At 36.0% G+C, this 19,984-nt stretch overlaps 1 protein-coding gene across 2 annotated transcripts in view; it reads left to right on the top strand.

Annotated features, from left to right (window-relative positions):
• The window catches only part of AUH (AU RNA binding methylglutaconyl-CoA hydratase), a 111,990-nt gene that overhangs the window by 44,472 nt on the left and 47,534 nt on the right, over nucleotides 1-19,984 (top strand). For both annotated transcript variants that reach the window (XM_035309536.1, XM_035309537.1), the window contains 2 exons: nucleotides 7,837-7,929; nucleotides 8,428-8,484. In XM_035309536.1, the coding sequence (XP_035165427.1) occupies nucleotides 7,837-7,929; nucleotides 8,428-8,484 (150 nt within the window). The remainder of the gene's footprint in view (nucleotides 1-7,836; nucleotides 7,930-8,427; nucleotides 8,485-19,984) is intronic.

Below are 19,984 nucleotides of genomic sequence, written 5' to 3'. Positions count from 1 at the left end.
AGTAGCCATTTTCATTAAAAAGCAGAAGTTCATTCCAGGTACTAAATACATATTATATTTTATGCAGTTCTTTCTTGCTATAGATTGATTATCTGCATGAACTTTGAAGTATTAAAGCAAAGATAATCACTTTGAAATAAATCTACCAGCAGTAGCAGTCTATTAAGCTTCTTGCTGAAGCACAAAAATTGGAGGGTAGCTAAAAGCTTTTCACAGCCGTAGCTAGCAAATGTATGGAAAAGTATTGTGTGTATCCTATTGCACATATAGACCATCCAAACTTAAATATGTGGTCATGTTTTTGCATATCTTGTCTTTTTTTTTTTTTTTTTTTTTTTTAAAAAGATGTAAATACCTAAGTTACTTGGAGTACTTTTTCGCTATTTTTTTTTTTTTTATGACAGGAAAAGCTTTGTAGAATTTCTTTACTCGTATTGCTCAAAATTGACTGACCAATCTTCTTTGCCTTCAGGTTCATGTAGGAAGTCTTGACAGCTGTTGCAGTCTCTCTTAGTTATTTGCATTTGTTGCTACATATATTTGATGATTTTCATTGTTACAGTTACCCTGAAAAGGGAATTAAAATGCTCCCTGAAGTAGCTGGTCACGGAAAACACTTACTTGATGGCAGTGCTTGCAATTGAAAATGCAAGTAAACTTTGTTGTAGTGACTTGATGTCAGATTTTACAAGACAAGGTACTTGCCTTTACAAGACAAGGTACAGCTGACATTCCTCCCTGAGTGCAAAGTTTATATTCCAGCTTAATGAGTTATTTCCACTGTGTGGTGTGGCATTTATTTTTTCTTGCTTACTTTCCTAATGGTTGGCCCATCCATTATGGAATCTAAAAATAGGTCTCCAGCCATGCTTAGACGTTTTTAGGGCACATGACTGTTATTTTTGCAAAGGCATTATTACTATTGCATTTTAAAAATATACTAAGGAACAAAAAGGGAGATTTTCATATCAATACATTAAAATCTGTGCTTGGGAAGATGTTGTAATAACTAATCGTGGAAACTATTTCTGGGTAGAAGGGCAAGAAAGTCATCAGAAATTCAGCATGCATTCATAAAAGGGAAGTCATACTTGACCAACCTTACAACTTATGGTGCAATGACAGTTTTGGTAGACGAGAGAAGAGCAGTGAATGTTTTCTACCTTGACTTTAATAAGGCTTTTGACACTGTCCCATGTAAGATCATCATAGAGATACTGATTAAGTGTGGACTAGATAAGACAATGAGGTGGACTGAAAACTGGCTGAATGGTTGGGTCCAGGGGATGGTGATCAGTAGCACAAAGCCTAGTCGCAGGCCATTAACTAGTGGTGTGTACAAGGGATCAGCACTGGGTCAAGTCCTGTTCAAAATCTTCATTAATGATCTGGTAAATAGGGCAGAATATACACTCAGCAACTTTGCTGATGAATCAAAACTGGCAGGAGTGGCTGATGCACCGGAGTTGCCATCCCGAGAGAAAACAACACAGGCTGAAGAAATGGGCTGATGGGAACCTCATGAAGTTCAGTAAGGGGAAGTGCAGAGTCTTGCACTTGAGAAGGAACAATCTGATGCACTGGTATATGTGGGCTGACCAGCTAGAAAAAGTGGCTTTGCAGTAAAGGCCTCGGGTGTCCAGGTGGACATTAAGGTGAACACAAGCCAGCAATGAGCCCTTTTCACAAAGAATGCTGCTGGTATCCTGGGAGGAGTTTTGCTGGCAGGTCAAGAGAGGTGATCCTTCCCCTCTATTCAGTGCTTATACAGTGTCACAAAGAGTACTGTGTCCCATTCTGGACTCCCCACTACAAGAGAGAGTTGGACCTACTACTAAAGAGAGTCCAGCAGAGTGCCACTGAGATTGTGAAGGGTCTGAAGCATCTCTCCTGTGAAGAAAGGCTGAGAGCTGGGACTGTTCAGCCTGGAGAAGGGAAGGCTTAGAGGGGGGGGTGGGTCTCATTAATGTGCAAAAACAACAGAGCCAAACCTGCTCCAGATGTGCCCAGTGATGGGACAAGAGGCAGTGAGCACAAAGAAACATGGGAGGTTCCCTCTGAACATGAGGAAACACTTTTTTGCTGTGAAGATGACCAAGCACTGGCACAGGTTGCATAGAATTGTTGTGGAGTCTCCCTCCCTGGAGATCTTCAAAGGCTCTCTGACATGATCCTGGACAGCGTGCTTCAGGTGCCCCTGCTTGAGCAAGGGGGTTGGACCAGATGGTCTCCAGGGGTCCCTTCTAAGTTCAATTGTTTTGTGATTCCATCTTGTGCTGCAGGCATTCATATTCAAATTTGTGCCATGTTCTTCATCTCCTTGAGTTGGATAAAGAATTGAGGAACTTTTTATTTATCTTTCAATTCATAGCGCACTCAGGATATGCAGGATATTTTTAGATAATTCATCCTCGTTTTTAATGAAATCCATTATTAAGAGAAAAAATAAGCTGCTAAAAATTCCACCTAAAGTTGTTTGTCCTAGTAAGCTGTGCAGCAACCAAAATTATTTGTCAAATAATCAGACGTAGCTCTGGACTAAGTATTTTGGACATTGCTGATTCTCAGGCCATTCTGTGTGAAGTCGGCTTCTCTGTCATGTAAATATGAATTCTCTTCCAAATTCAGTCTTAGCTGGGACCTCCAGTCTTTGAGGGAGGTACAGTATTTTCATTACTGTCTTTCAGTCAATACTGGCTAACAAGAATTCTCAGACCACTGTCTCTCTATTGATAATTAAAGACACGTCAGGCTTATGAATCTGGTTCAGGTAGGTGACAGAGGTAATGACTAGGTTCTGATTTATGGCTGAGTAAGTGTTCTTTCTGAAAACTGATTGCCAGAAGTCACTGAAGTAGGAATAGAGATGGCCAATAATAACTTTTTTTAACACTGTACAGGTAGAGAACAGCAATAGCTAGGGTAGTAATGTGATTGTGTCTTTTTGATTTTGGTATATAACAAATGCTTTCAAGGCAGACTTTAATGCAGAGCTTTGAATGTTACTGAATACTACTTTCTGACTGCTGTAGTTAGTTGAATTGAAATTGCTTGTCCTACTCTTTAGCGGAATATTTCAGAACTAGAAGTTAATTATATCTGGGGGACCATGTATAATTTGTGCATTGTTAGGGGTTGAATGGGATTCCATAGAGTTTTCTGATTCGTGGAAATCGTGAACTGCAACTGTTGCTGCAGGAACAGTGGTGACCTTTTACTCTAAGAGAAACTATGAATTTCAAGTGTGCTGGACCTGCAGTTCTTTAGTGTCTTGATATCCTGGCTATAGAAAGGAATCTCATAGGTGATGTTCTTCATGCTGATTGAAACTGTTGTCAAGCTGCAAATATATGGTTCTCATACAAAGCTCATTGACACGTAAGAGCGTACATCTCAAAAATTTGTATCTAGCTTGAGAATATTTCTTCCTTTTGTACAGATACGTAGTACAGTTGCTAACAGAATACTACAGGTATAAATTTACTTAGCAAGCAGGAAGTCACTCTTATGAGGTCAGTGTCTTTGGATTTGATACCATCTAAATCAGTGACTTTTTTTCCGAATGTCCTATATTCTAAGTTAATCCATCTGTAAGTTGTAGATTGACTAGGAATACACTAAGGTTGTAAGTTATGAGAACTCATGAAGTCTGGAATTCTGGATAACCATATTATTCATCCTCAGCCCATTTCAGGAACCCTCAGTAAAGGACTGCTAATAGCGACAGATGTTTCTCTGAGGTCTTGGCCATTGTGTGGAGAGCATATTTCTTACCTGATACGTAGAATCTGCATTGTTTAATGTTTCATAAAGGCAAGGTTACTTTCTTGTACAAGCTTTTCACTTTTTAGTTTTCATTTATTTGTATTTGTATCCTCCTTTTCTCCCTCCCTCCCTTATCTGGGGAAAGCTATGTCTGTCAATCAGAAAATAAGGTAGTGCAGGAATAGAAGGAGATTGTCTGGTAGTCACTAAGAAAGTGTCAAGTGTAATTCACTTTCTTCTCAGATGTTATCTTATATAACTATAGTTTTATACAGATTTGTTTAATGAATTAGTTAGAGGACTACATAGTCACATGAGATCCAGGTCACTAGAATCCAGGGTAACTTCAACTTTCTGTTCGGGGAATGTCAGCATCTGCAATATATGAATCGGTTGTGTGGGCTTTGTGATGCGCATCTGAGAAACTATTTCTTGGTTGAATACTCTGGATCTGATTTTCATATTCATATGCTGGTCTTTCATTCATCATGTAATCATCTCTAAGCAGAAAGGAAATCCTGTGTTAGTCACCATCAGTGGAAATCTAGAGAAACTTCACTTGAAAATGAAATAAAAATTACCTTCTTAAATATAGTTGTGATTCTTTGAGATTGCTTCCCACACATTACATTTGTCCTTACGTGCTTAAATACAAAGTCATCCTCATGTGAAAGTCTTATTGCTGGTATAATTGTGTGAGAGTTGAGCTTACTCCATCCTTGTCTTTCAGTAATGGAAAGTAGTGAGAAAGGAGGAGACATCCTCAGGTCAGATGCTGCTGGTCAGCCTAACCTAAGCTCCATTAAGCTACATGTTTATGAGGAATGTATTCCTAAAGTTCCTAAACCACAGATCCACAGTTGTTATAGAGTAGAAAACACATCAATTTCTTTGTATTTCTGATACCATTTTTCTAACTTTTGTTGGAGCTTTTTCTGGGTTAGTTAGACTTAACTAGCTCTGTCAATATGCTTTAGTTTTTCATTCTGTAGTTTTTTCTTTGTATGCCATTAGTTTCTTACTTCTTCCGTATACCTGTTGGTCATTCCACCTGTATCATGTCTTGATTGGTCAGTAAACATCCTTTTCCACGTGTATTGCTTTATGTCTTTTTATAAAAGTACTGCTCCTGCGTGGGCTCCTCTCCATGGGCTGCAGCTGCGGCCCAGGGCCTGCTCCTGTGGGGGCTCTCCATGGGCCGCAGCCTCCTCCAGGCCACATCCACCTGCTCCAGCGGGGGCTCCTCCACGGGCTGCAGCGTGGAGATCTGCTCCTTGTGGGACCCATGGGCTGCAGGGGGACAGCCTGCTCCACCAGGAGCCTCTCCCTGCACAGGCCGCAGGGGAACTGCTGCTGCCTGCCTGGAGCACCTCCTGCCCTCCTGCTGCACTCCCCTGGGGGCTGCCGGGCTGCTTCTCACTACTTGCACTCCCAGCTGCTGTTGCACAGCAGATTTTTTCACCTTTCTTAAATCTGTTCTCACAGAGGCACAAACAACATCATGTACTGGCTTGGCTCTGGCCTGTGTGGGTCCCTTTGCAGCTTTTCTGAAACTGACTCTTACCTGTCACAGCACAGCTTCTGGTCTCTGCTCACAGAGGCCACCCCTGCACTCCCTTGCTACCAAACCCTTGCCATAGAAGTCCAATATTCCAAACAGCTTTACCCTCAATATTAAGTTCTAGTGACTTAGACATACAGTTTATAATCCAGAGCAATTGCTAATTTATTTTTATATGACTTTTTCTGATAGTTAACAAAACAATGTTAAAGAGATTAATTTCTTCAGTACTTTTGAAATGTCCTCAGCACAATGCTATTGTAAAGAATTTGTGTTTTGTTATTCATTCATTGTCAACAACCACACGTCAGGTGATCTTTTAATATCAATATCCTTGGGAAGTAATGATTCTAACACGATATCAAGCTGATTTTTCACCCTCTGAGTTATGAATTTTAGTATTTCTTGTTTGGACTGCTGGCTGTAATTCTTGAAATCAAGCTAATATTTAATATTCTCCTCTCTAAGTTAGATTTTTTGTATTGCAATAGTGTACTTGAATTGTACCATGGAAAAATGGGAAGTTATTTATCATAGAGAAAGTAGGCTGCCTTGGAGTACTGCAAAAATTGTGTCAATAATGTTAGTCTCTCAGAAGTGGAACATAAATGTAGGCAGTAACCACTGGAAACTACAGTTAATAATGAGCATGCCTTTGTGTTTATACAAATGAGTTTTCATTTAACTGTAGCAAAGGTAGGTTCCTTTAAGAGATGTGTTGTCTATTATCAGCTCTGCAATGTTCAGCAGGTTGGTTCATGGTGATAGGGTTATGCCAGGTTTGGTCAGTAGCCTGGCTCTACTAGAAATGAGAGTTGCCTTCTCTTCTTGCCTTCACATCTAACTAAGAAAAAATAGAGAAAGAGCAGGTCTAACTAGTATTCTTCTGTCTCCTATGCCTTCTGTAGTAGCTAGCATATATAACAGATAGCTTCAGCTCTTTTAAGAGACTGCAAATGGATAGTGTTTCAGACAATAATCAGTAGTCTCTTCTGACATTTGAATTGATTCAGGTAATCATTATGAATCACTATCTAAACCAGCCACTAAGAGACTTTGGTTTAAAACATCTCTTTTAATTTTGAATAGCATTGCTGCTAGGATTTTGTTGTTTTTTAGAAGACAATTGGATTTTCGTTAGGTGTTAATTTACATAAAAGATACTGATTTACAACCAAAAATAGTATTTCACTTAATGTAATACTTTGTTTTGTTAACCAGTGTGAGACTACCTGTTAGTGTACAAATTTATTTATGATGATACACATGAAGATTTAATTCATCTAAAAAATGCTATCAGAAGTGTATCTGTCAGAAAAGAAAAAGGTAAGTTCAGTGGAAGAAATTCTAAATTTAGAACTATTGTGCTAAAGAAAAGAAGTATTATATATAATTAATACATTAAATTAATAATTTCTGGTCACATTATCCTTTCAGATTTTAAAAGGAGACAACATTCTGTCACACTTTATTTTAATTTATATTTAGTCAGCAATTTTGTCTTCTTTTGCAATTTTCAGCTAAGATTGAATAAACTGGTCATTGAATTCAAGTAGCTGAAAAAATAAAATGAAACTATTTTCTTAATATCAGAAGAAAAAATGAGTTGCTGTAAAGAGTTTGTTCAACATTTCAACAAGATGTGTACCCAAGTGTTCAGCTAGTGGATTGCTTTTGACTATATTTGAAACTTTAGTAGGAAAACTATACTCAAGTACTGAGTATAGTTTAAAATTATTGATTGCTTGTGGGAAATGTACTATCAAACATAGTGAAAGATCAGTTTAGTTTTCAAGTAAAAATACATTTTTCATCAAACTTGTTAGATTTTGTGGTGCAGACGGCAAAAAAGATCTTGAAGTCATTCAAGGTGAAAAGCAATAATCCAAGTTGAATGTTTAATGCTAGATTTCCCTGTGTCAGAACACTGATGATAAATTAAATACAAATCATGCCATGGTCCCACAGGCCTCAGTAGCCCTGTTATCTGCTATGTATATTGGCAGTATGTGCATCTGTTTATCAGTTTGAAAACTTTGCCACACTCCATTAAATTGTTAGCTGCTGTTTTATAGGAGAAAGGGGCAATAGTGGTGGCCGCACCACATCTGGGAATATTAAAACTTAAGAGCACTTCCAGCTATGCCATCATCACAGTTAACTGTGATAGGACATCTGAATTTCAAATGGGACTGTTTTTGCATATCTCTTCAAGTATTCCTGTTTGTTTACTTCTGCATTGTATATTTTTGGGGTCTACTGTTCAGATTTTTGCCAAAAGTGAGCAAAAAGAATTGCAAACCAGTTAAGCCACAGAATAATTAGAGGGAAGAGTCAAGTTCTTTTCCAAAGTGTTTCTGAACAATCAATTTTTAGACCTGTATTGTTTTATGAACCATTTTTTCTTCCATGGCATGACTGTACTTCGAACAAAATGTAATGAAGTTGTGTTTTGGAGATGTTCTTTATGAGGTAGGCTTAAGTGCTACTTTTTTTTTTTTTTTTTCCAGCTAATCTTCCTGTACCAACCATTGCTGCAATAGATGGAACTGCATTGGGTGGTGGCCTTGAACTTGCTTTAGCCTGTGACATAAGAGTGGCAGGTAAATATGAATTCTGTTTATTAAGTGTAGGATTATTAGTGTTGCAGAAGGCTTGACTAATCTTTGCCTTGGCAACAGTCTTCTAAAACTGATTTTGTTTTCTAACAATGTTTATAACCAATTGCTTAAAGGGATTTAGCAGAAACCTGGCTGAAGTACCTGGTGATGGTTAATTTCGTAACACTTAGTACTGATAGCTGGAGTATTTTTGCTACAGGTTTTACTTTATTCTTATTTCCCATATTAGCTTACGTGTTATGTGTAAATTAATAAACTACAGAACTTGCCTTGGTGGGAGTAATTAGATCTTTTAATAAAGGCAGAACAATTAATTCTATTTAAAGATATTTTTCACAAGTGAGTGTTTATAGAGTGATTTGTTGTTCTTTTTGAAGAAAATGTAACAAATGAATACCCTTGCAGGGCATTATTACTTATTTTGCAAGTTGTTTTCCTATAGATTATAGTAAGAAATCATTTACACTTTTATTTTTTCAGCCTCTTCTGCTAAGATGGGCCTAGTTGAAACAAAGTTGGCAATCATTCCAGGTGCAGGTATGAAAGTTTTGCTTTTGTTTCCAGAGAAAATTAAACAACACATGCTCTTGATTCTAGATTGTTTGCAAACTTCAGCTTATTTTTATATTTCCATTATGGATCGTTGGCCTGTTTTTAAAGCTTATTGCTCATGTTACGTACTGAAAATTAATTAAAGTGTTTAGCTCATTTTCAGGGAGTGGCACTTGTATTTTTTTTTCAGTCAAAATTGCATTAACTAAAGCAGTATTAAGTGATTCTGTAAATGAGATTTGATGTCTTGATATGAAGGCTGAATAATTTTGTTGAGGATCAGGGTAAAAAAAAAAAGGTAGTGTTAACTATCAGTGTACAAAAATGGTAATTTAATTAATGATCCACTTTTATGTACTATCCAGTACAAATTCTGTTGTCATGCTACTTGTATGTTGGTTGTAAAGAATTTAAAACCAAAATGTGTAGTGGGAATAGATCTTTTGTCTTGCCAGAAATTCTTTTCTATTATTTATGTGGAAGGCCAGCTCACCGCTTTTTTTTTTTTTTTTTTTTTTTGTTTTTTCTGGATTCATAGGGAAGTAAATTTACAGAATAAATAACATTTGCCAAGGCCTTTGTGTTACACCTTTTGTTTATTTATTTATTTATTTTTATTTTTTGTTTTTATGCATAAATCATTCCCATTAAGATATCTGCCTTTCTGTGAAAGGGGCAATACCTTTAACATACACGTCTCCTCCTGACCCTACTCCGCTTTGGCCATTGTTTCTGGAAGATCTGAGGAACTACATGCTCTTTCTTTACACCCGTTTTCTTTCTAATAAGTGGAAGCTATTTTGAAAGCACCATATCTAATTTTAATGAACAGTGTTGTAGCTTGTGTAGAGAGGAGAGTAAAACCTACCGTAATGGTAACACTGATATGAACTTTATCTAGGAAACACTCCCATCCTATCACTAATACAGACAATTATTATCCAATTTGAAAGACGTTTTTTTATTATGGTTATTGTCGAGTTGTGATTTCAGCCACTATTTTCTCCCTATCTCTCGTTTTTCTCTGTGGTCAGAGCTACATTTTGCATAAGGATAAATGAGTTGATGACCAGACCCTTTTTAGTAGTGGGTAAATGTGAATTTTATAGATGATTTTAAGGATGCATTTCCTTCTGGTGTTGTTGTCATAAGATAGTATACTTTTGCAGTATGTTCTGGTGAAGTGAAAGACAGAAAATGCCATTTTGGGGCGGAATTTTTTTCCACTTTGTCCATCCATTCCACCTTCTACCAAGGAATCTTGCAGGCTGCTTTTGCACGCGTGCTCCCAAGCTCAAGAAATTCAGGTCATGCTCTCCAGATAGTTTTGGTATTCGGCTTATTGAGGTTGTCTCAGATTTCCTTATCTTCTGTTACTTATAGATGTTTTAAATTTGTAATGCTTTCACCTTAAAATGATAAGCAACTGACTTCATAATGAGTTCCTTTGAGGGTTTCATTCAGAATGTGTTATTACTAACCAGAGACTGAGATCTGTGAAGTCTTTTGTTTTTCTCATCCTAAAATCATACTTGGAGATGTGTCCTCACCTCCTTGAAAATATGATATATTTCAGCAAGCTACAGTGCCTTTTAAACTTGTGAAGTTTTGGAGTATGTTCAGTGATTAATTTTTCCCTGCTCCTATCAGCCTGTCAGACTATTTTTGCTGAGCTTATCACAACTTTTTCCTGATCAGCCTGCACTTGCACCACCCTTACCTTGCACTGAGAATGTTTCAGCTCTTTTCACCTCCTGTCATTGAAGTAGCAACTGGTCATGCTTTGTATCTTCAGAAAGTGAAGGAATTGTATGTATGTCATTTACGTAGAGAAGTCAGAAATGTCCACTTGAACCTTCATGGGTAAAGCAAACATTTTCTTACAGTGTTTACTTCCAGCTGCTCTGAGCTGAAGGAAGACTGGGAATTGCAGCTGAAAAGAGAAACGTAGCCATTAGGAGATCGCAACAGGTTTCTGCTACCATCTAGTACATCTGAAACTCACTGACAAAATGTTTCTTCTTCTGAGTGGGTCCATACAGCATGGCAAGCTACTACTGTTTTTGTACTACTGTACTGTCACATGTATCTGATAGATGTGAAGATTTTAAATTGGGTGATAATAAGTTTGTTTAAGGTCATATGAAAAGCTTTTTTTGTGTTCTTTTTTTAAAAGTTACATACAAAAAAATTACATTAGAATCATTTTGTTAGAATGTAATAGTCAAGTTTTAAAGTATCTGAGCAGATCAGCTATGGTGTTTTGGGCCTTGTTGTGTACTGCGTTGAATTGCATCCTGTTTTAAAATATGCACAAGAAGGGATGTAGTCAGGTGCTGTCTAGTGAGCAATCAGTTTTAACATAAATTGTCCAAGTGTGAGAAATTTTGCTTCTGAGTATGCACAAATGTACTGCAGCATTGTAAAGGCTAAGGTTGAGCAGCAATTGAATCCTGGTTAATATAAAGAAATGAATTGTTCCTTCTAAGTTTGCTGAGGATTTCAACCAAGTAGGCATTTCTAGAGCACACCTTGACTGTGCTAATAGCCTGAGTCTCCTCAGAAATACCATTCATGGTGGACGGCAGAGCAAAAGCTAGGGGGAATAATAGCAGTGCCTCCTTTTATACAAAAGCTTTGTTCACAGACCAGCTCAAAATGTGAGGGAGAAAGATTGAATCTCCTGCTTTTGGAAATTTAAATCCCGTTCTCTCTCCACTATGAAAAAAGCCTTAGCTGCCAAGCTGCAAGTTAGGGAAGGTAGAAAATCTTTCAGTTTTTCCCATTAAGTACATCCCATTGTCTACTAAGGAAGTCAAGATTCAGTGAACTAGAGGAAGCGTGTAGCAGAGAGAAAACGGCTTGGTAGCTCAGTGCTGGGTAAGTTACCTGAGAATGAACATTAATATTTTTGTTTTCTTTACAAATTCTGCCAGTTGCTGTTTATTACACAAGTAGTCTTATGTTACCACACCATGCTTGTATGTCAGACTGTCTGTATTTGTCTTTTCAACCCCTTGTCTTCCTCAGTTTTCTTCCCTATGTCCTTTGGGTCTCTTGGAGAGTTGCAATCTAGCTTGACTAAAGAGCAGTGGTTGCAAAAAAAGATAGTCCCTAGAATTGTATCAAAAGGAAGATGAAGTAACCTATTCTTGGACATAAAAGAATTGGCACAGGAGGGAAGTATTGTTGATGTCCTAGTTGTGGAAAGTGTTTTAGTCGAAATACTTGTCTCACTTTACAGCAATGAGTTCAGATTTCATGGGAAACCAGATTTTATTAGCTCTGTTGTTTTTTAAGGAGATGTTTGTTACCAGCCAGAGTAACCAGTCCCGGTTGTTGTTTGCTAATGGAGCCGAATTTTTTGATTTCTTAGTTAAAAAGCCATTTGGACACCTTACTTTCCGTGTAACACTGTAGTTCTGTACAGGACTCAACATAGTGTAGGAGAGCTTTTTTACACAAAAAAACATGTTCTTTCTCTCTCTGTTGTTACTTCTAAAACTTACGTAAAAAGGAAGCCAACCTCTCTCCGTAACTGAATGTAGTTTCTAGTGTCTGTCTACTTGCAAAAGAAGAATTTCACAGCGACAAGTTTCTTATCTGAAAATTGCCTTTTGGAGCACTCATACTGACCTTCTTTTTCCACTTTGTGGCTTTTTAAAGCTATCTTCATCCATGGTTCATTTCTGTTTTTTATATTTAGTCTTTCACTATGGATATCATATTGGGCCTGCAGCAGATGCATGATGCCTTGCTGGCAGATCTGCTTTTATTTGTTAGTATCTTATTTGTGTACCACTCAGTAATAGATCTGTTAGGAGAAGATAAAAATGCTTGTAAACAACATACTTAAACATTCTTATTATGTTAATAGAACGAGATTTGATTGTTTGATGAGAGGAAAATACTCTGTGCCAATAGGAAGTGAGAAGGTCAGGTGAAAAATAACTTGGATTTATTTTATGCATTTTTTTGGTGGAAAAATTATGTAAAAAGCTGAGGTACTGGTATACATCAACGCTTATGCTTCCATAAAAAAAAGACATGATAACAGAACTTTGTTGGAATTAATATGCTCATGTCAGCAGATAATATGACACAGCTAGATCAAAAATGTAGCTACTGGCCTGCATACTTACAGCTTTCACTCCGCTATTTTATTTTGTTTTGAAGACATTTTAATTAGCAAGACTTCATTCAAATCATCAAAGCAAATCTTGCCTTTGTTCTCCCCTCCAAACCAAAAAGAACCCCATTACTTCATTACAGGGCCCTCCTCCACATTCATGATGAACAATGCATACTCTTTAAAGATGAAATAAAAATCCAACACGTAACCCAAGGAGTATGTTTTCATTGACAATATTCAGATTAAAAGCATATTTTGTGAGGAAGGCTTACAAAAAAAAAATAAAAAAAATCATTGTTTCTTTGTTAATGTAAATTGTCTGTGTCTTTGTGACTTTGAGCCTTCTTTTCCAGAGGTGAAGTCAAAGCTGTGTTGCATAGCATGTTGGACTGTTTTTTGTCTTTAAAACACATAGCAAGAGATAAGTTTAAGGGCAGCATTTATGTGATTTATGTGTTCTTCTTCTCTTTCCACTTTGGTAACAGTATTGTTTTGACTGTTTTTCTAGACTTTAAAATGTGTTTGAGGAAGTTATGGTACTTGATGAGAGAGGAAAACACTAAAAATTAATTTTCATTGCACAGGAAGAAAAAGAGAGTAAGAATGAAAACTGAATTTAGGTAATCATTGTGTATTTTCCTTATCTCTTGAATTATTCATCATTCACTTTTAAAAACAATGTGAAGGTTTCTGTTACAGGATTTATTTTAGAGTTGAAAAAAATACCCTATTTTGGATGAGAAAGGTGTCAAGGGAGTTTCCAGATGTGAAAAACTCATACAGAATGTGATACTGCTAACAGCAGAAGTTGTACAATTCAACCAAGTGTAAAGGTTAAATAACATGTCAGACATTTCAAGTTGCAATCTGATGCACCTTAAAATATATTGTCAGTATGTTCTTTAGATTTATATAGTTTATATACACTAATAGGAATAATTGTGTTTACCAAATACTGAAAAATTAAAGTGTTGTGGTAGGACTTAAAGGCCTTTGAACATTACTTGTAATTTTTCTGCATGTAGGTGCTACATCATTACAGAGATATATCTAGAAAGAAAAATCTGATTGTTTAGTATAACTTTATACCTCTTCCTCAAGGAATCTTCTGCCTTCACTGGATGTACTGTCATCATCATATTTACTTTTTCCGTAAACTTTCTGTAGTTCTTAGAAATTATTATGTGAAGACTCCCTTTGAGTCCTCTTATTTTTTTAAAGTTCAATTCTTAGTCCTATGGCAATTAAGTAACTGACTGGAAAAAAAAAACTGAAGCAGCTTTGAGTTTGTTTCTCTTTATTTTCAGTTAATCCGTAAACTCTGTTGTGATTTCTCTTACTTTGCTTGTTTCTTTATCCCAATCTTATGTCAAAGTTTTAATACTTTAAATTCCCCAAATTAAATACTCGTAGAAGACATTTTAAAGGAAGCTTCTTAATCAACATCTTCACCATTTCATCAATACATTTTTTAAAATTTTATTTACTGAGGAATAACCAAAAAAATAAACTTTTTTCTTTTCCCCCCTTACAACTAAAGGAAATTTTATTTTGTTTTGTTTTGTTTTGTTTTATTTTGTTTTATTTTATTTTTTACTGAGTTCTAACAGCGCCTGCTGTGTATTTACCATCCTATTGTGATTTGATATAACAAAAAACCTAAATTAGTTACTCTAACAACATTTATCTATATTTTCTTCAATCATCTGAAGTCTAGAAAGCTTTATTTGCATTTTAATATTTTGTAATGTTTATTTTATGCATCATGTTGAATAGATGGCCTCAAGTAAAAAATTCCTAATAGTGTAGAAAACAGATGTTTGTACATCCACTCTTTTCTCAAAGTAATTAAATGCAATATATAGAATGTTGCTAGAGAGAAGTAAATCAATTCTGCTTCTGTAAGTTAGGGAGAATTGTGGTTCTTATGTTTTCTTCATCTTAAATAAAAATAAGCTGATTTTCATCAAATGACTCATTTTCTTCCTAGCTTTATTATCCCTTTTAATGGTGATGATGTTGAGACGAAATTTTAAAATGTCATGCAATACTAGTGCTGCAAAAGCTTCATACATAAAACTAATGTTTTTCAAATTTTATTTACAGTATCTGTATATAAACAGAATACTTTGTAAGAAGTGGTAATATACTGCAGAGCAGAAAATGATAGGAGTATGCCACAACATCAAAGCTGTTCCCCATATTCACATGAAACATACAGTACATTTGCATTGATACACAGAATAATCTATGCTTTTCCCTTTGTCTGCTAGCCATAGAACACTTTCCAAAATCATATTGAAAACACAACTGATTATTTGTACAAAAAAAAAGAGTTAACCAAGGCTATCATCAGTGAACCCAGTGACTGGAACTGTATAGAATGTGTTTGAAATACCAAGTTCAGTGTGAGAAAGTGACTGCTCCTGACATGCCAGTTTTTTCTGCTAGCACACATTGCAGAACGTTTCTTCCTGACCTAAATTTGGAAATATGTTGTTTACAAGAATTAACTCACATGTATTTCAGAAGTTTCAATATCATAAGGAGAAATACTGCATCCCCCACTGTATCTTGTTAAAAGTTTGGCCTTAGATGCTGCAGAAATAAAATAAAACAAGAATAAAAGAAGGTCCTAGAAGGCAAGCTGAACATTACAGGAAGTGTAAGAGGAGAGAAAGGAAATTTTCTTGACCTTGGAAAGCAAAGCATGGAAGTCCTGGCATTACTATACTTTACACATGGAGAAATCAGGTATTAGCAACAAACAATGATGTAGTCTTGTTGTAACCTTTTTCATGTCTTGTGAGTATAAAAACATTGTTTTTCATATTGAGATTGAATTTTGGAGAACTGCTTTTATTGAAATCTAGGATTAAAACTTCAGTCTTACAACCTGAGTGACATTCTCAATCATTATTCTCATAGATACCTTAGTAGATTTGCTTTCATCAGTTTGAAAATTGTGTTGTGAGATTGATGGATTTCTCATTTTTGAATGACAAACAGAAATACGAATAAGTGTAACAAAAGGCTTGGTTTCTTTGGTCCTCCTTAAATCGTGTAGATTTAAGTCCCATTCAGATTCTGTTTCAGGTATCGTGTGTTGTACTATCACATTCATATCTTTTTCAGACCATTTGTGTGACATTGGAAACTAAGGAGCGAAGCTTTGAAAAGAAAGCAAACATGAACTTTGCATTTGCAATTTGACTTTGTGACCATGTATGGAATAGTGTGACATTGACTGGAAACCACAGTTGAGGTAGAGTGTAACAATACCAAGTTTCATAGCAAGGCACAAACGAGGATATATTCGCACGGGGTACGCTATTGACAGGGGATGGAAAGGATAAAGTAAATGGAGAAAAGAATGATTGAAAATGGTGCAAGGTAAAGAACCCCTTATTTTTCCAAAGCGAGTTAAAATTTAAAATGATTTATATGCACTGTCTGGCAGCTAATCAGGTAGATGAGTTTTCTATTCAATCATGGGAATCCAGCAGAGTTCAAGAATGCCTTTGATGAAATGCATGAAGTTTGGAATTAATATAAAAAGTTGTAGGAAGCCAAAAGTACTTCATATAATACCATTCTTTTTACTTTTTAAAAGAATACCCTTTTCAACCCCGAAACATGTCCTGAAACCAGCACTTGGGCTTTTTAGTGTACTCAAAATCATTATTAAATGTCCGAATACATACCTTAGTATAAATTTTTTCTTTCATTTTCTTCCAACTTTTCATTTTCTGTGAATCTATGATTCTGTGATTTTCAAGTTGATCTGAAAAGTAAAGGGAGACTATCTGGTAGCTGATGTTTCTAGGGGAAGATGGAGCATGTGGAAAATAAAAATTGCCTGTATATTAAAAATACAACGGCATAAAAGTTTATTTTAAAAATTGATTTTCTGGAGAGTCATGCTTTGGAAATAAATATTACACAAACTCAGTATCTGCTGACTTGTCTTACAGTTGACTGGGAATTAAAACAAAAATCCTGAGCTTCAAAGTTCTAGGTTCAACTTCCTCCACATATATACTTTATAAGGTTCTCTACCATCTTATCTGATTATCTTGACTATGTTCCTCTGCTGAGGAGATTAGCTGCTACTTCAGCTGATATTCAGAGATAAAATATTTTCTCAATAGTGTCCTTTCTTCCTGTTTCTTTAGTTATATTCTGTCAAACTTTTTCTCTACTCTTCATATCTCTACAGCACAAGCTGTAAGGAGAAAGAACTCCACTTGAATGGAGGACTCAAATTAGGAAGGACAGAGAAAGTAAGCAGGTGAAAGTAAGTGTCTAGTACAGAAAATGATTAACCTTAAAGAATCAGTGATGAATGAAAGTGCCTGCGTCAGTCAATCTCCATTGGGAATTTATGTTTTAATTTCTTGAGGTAGCAAGGGAAAAAATGAAATTTATCTATGAGTGACAGAATCTAGCAGAAATGTTTCATTACCAATTATCAGTATGTGTGCATGGAAAAAATACCAGGGCAGCGGAACACAGCAAAATAAAGGGAGAAATGAAGATTATTCATACCATAATGCAGTTTTGGAAGTCTTAGTTGCTGTGCATCGCTTCTGCGTCTCTGCATTGTTGATGGCCCAGGAAACATAAAGTCCCTATCTTATTGGTTCGTCCCTAAATAAGATGTGCGGAAAAAAATGGTGATGTAAATATTTCTTGTAGTGTTAAGAAACTTGGTAATCTGCATAGTGATAGACACAATTTAATAGGAAGTGATGGTGAGATGACTGACACTAAAATATGTAGTATTATGTATCACTTGGTAGTTTTCAGCACTCCTTTAGAAGTGGTGACCAAAGGTGTTTTTCAGTTGCAGAAGCTGAGATAAAAAGTATGTGCAGCAGATCTGCATGATTCTCACAGGTGAGAAGAGAAACATTTATACACAGGAATCAAACAACTCACAAGCCACTCTTCAAAATAGTTTTAAGTGACTAAGCTTTGTGACAACCTCCTCTCCCTTCTTTATCTTAAGTATACTTTTTCACAGAATCTAGTGGTGATAGTGCCACAGTTCCTACATATTATATGTTATGGAGTCTTTCAAAGGATTTTACAGAGAGATTGTGTAAACAATACAGCTTTCAAGCAGAGAGAGAACGTATAAAGAGAAAAAAAAGGATAAAAGACAGACATGCTGATCAGGAAGCTATTGACAGAGAAACAAGGCAGGTTTGAACCCAAGGACTTAAAAACTCTTAATAAATAAGGAGAAAAATGTAGAACGCCATAATTTCTTATTGGTTCTCTTAAAAAAATGCTATATTAGAAAGAAAAAATTATTAAGGGTTTTAGAAGCATATTGACTTACCTTTTTTTTTTTTTTGTCTGGTGTTTCCTTTTCTGTTTCCCTTTTTTTTTTTTTTTTTTTTTTTCCCACCAGATTCTCCCATAGCTTACTTGAAATTCGTGTGTATGTCCTTAACTTAGTTACAAGTATGTGTGTCATTATTTGGTCAAAATTTCCATTGACATAAGTTTTTTCCTCAGTAAGAACTGCAAAAACTATGATCAGCCTTTAGGACTTGATCTATTAGTAGTGAATCCAGAGGTAGTGAATCTGGAGGAAAAATGCAAAACCTGAAATAGTATGGAGGTAAAATGAGCAGCATATCACCGTCTTTTAAATCATAGACCTTTTGTCTGAGTCTTTATGCAGGTGACCCTAACTGCGCATAGCACACAGATAAGAGTTGCAGTTTAGTCACCGGCATGTGTCAGCAAGGAATTGTATAACAGGAGTTGCTGGGTGAAATTAATCCATTGTGTTACTTATGTCATATTAAAGTTTGGTTTATGAAAGAATGTTGTGGGTTTTTTAACAGTGCAAGAATAGTTTTCTTGCAGTATTTCAGTTTATCTTCTGTACTTCACTTGGTTAGTCAATGAAAAGCAATTTGCAGAAGGCAACAGGCTTTCGAAAGACAAAAAAAAAAGATGATGAAATATCTTCTACTGCGTATTGTTATTAAGATTCCTCTCCTCAATATGTCTCCATCCCAATATAGATGTTACTGGGGGCGAAGGAGTGGGGCTGTGGAGTACCAGCTGGAGTATATAAATGGGGTCTAGTATAGACGCAACAATGCTTGGTAAGTTCCTAAAAATTATGTCGACAGCTGTTGAGCTCGTCCATAGTCAGTGTTTTTTGAAGACGAGCCAAGGAATTTTTAATCAAGGAAGATTACTGGGCAGATTACTGTGTGCTGAATATTTAAAAATAGGCTTACTTTTATTAGTAAAAAATGCTTTGTTTAAGCCAAAGTGTTACATTTTTCACTGAAAATGCAAAAGCTGTTTTGATTTAAAACAGTATTAAATTATTATGAATGAGATGGAAAGAGATAATGAGATGGAAAGAAGATAATATTTATTCTCACTAATGGGAATGTTCTATAGGAATGTCAGAGTGAGTAATGCAAGTGCATTTTAACTTTAAATTTTAATGGATCTCAGACTGTAGCATTTTGGAGGAAAAGAGGTCTTTCAGTGACCTGTTAAGATTGGAAAATATCTGATTTAAAGAAAATTGTCGATGGAATGTTTTTGACTCTGTGAAGTTATTTTGGTAATCTGCTCTCATAGGACCAATTGCTATTCTTTTCCCACCCTAATGAAACTAGGTCACTTGTTTTTGGCACTCATCCAAGCTGTGAGATTTATTTGGTGTTCAAGCGCACTGTCTAGAAATAGTGATGCAATGTCAGCAAGGCCACTTTTCATTTCATGAACATAATTTCCAGTGCCCTGGAATTAATTTATTCATTGACCTGTTAATAACTGTAATCCGTCACTGGCTTATAGAGGCAGAGGAAGTGTCTGGAAATAGTCATGGTCACCCTACCAGGTGATTAGTTACAGGATTTCTGTTTAGTGTAACATTTTTTTGGTTTTGATCATGTTGAAGAGTCTGGCTGCTAATGAAAACAAACCAGCTACTTAATCAAAAGGAAAATACTTGCAATTAGCAAATATTGGAATGAGATAACTGATTTGAAGTGGTTGTTTTATAACATGTTTTACTGTAACGTATCTGAGACACATCCTAGTTAGCTCTGAAAAAGTATAGGAATTCAGCATATGTAGATGATGTATAATGGCTTGAAGAGGTAGTTTGAATCAAGCACATTATTGCATTACTGTTATACTTCTTCTTCTTCCTCTTCCTCTTCCTCTTCCTCTTCTTCCTCCTTTTTCTCTTCCTCCTCCTCTTCCTCCTCTTCCTTCTCTTCCTCCTCTTCCTTCTCTTCCTCTTCCTCTTCCTCTTCCTCTTCCTCTTCCTCTTCCTCTTCCTCTTCCTCTTCCTCTTCCTCTTCC

This window comes from Oxyura jamaicensis, chromosome Z (assembly GCF_011077185.1).
Source record: "Oxyura jamaicensis isolate SHBP4307 breed ruddy duck chromosome Z, BPBGC_Ojam_1.0, whole genome shotgun sequence".
Lineage (NCBI taxonomy): Eukaryota > Metazoa > Chordata > Aves > Anseriformes > Anatidae > Oxyura > Oxyura jamaicensis.
This window is presented reverse-complemented; position numbering and strand designations above follow the sequence as displayed.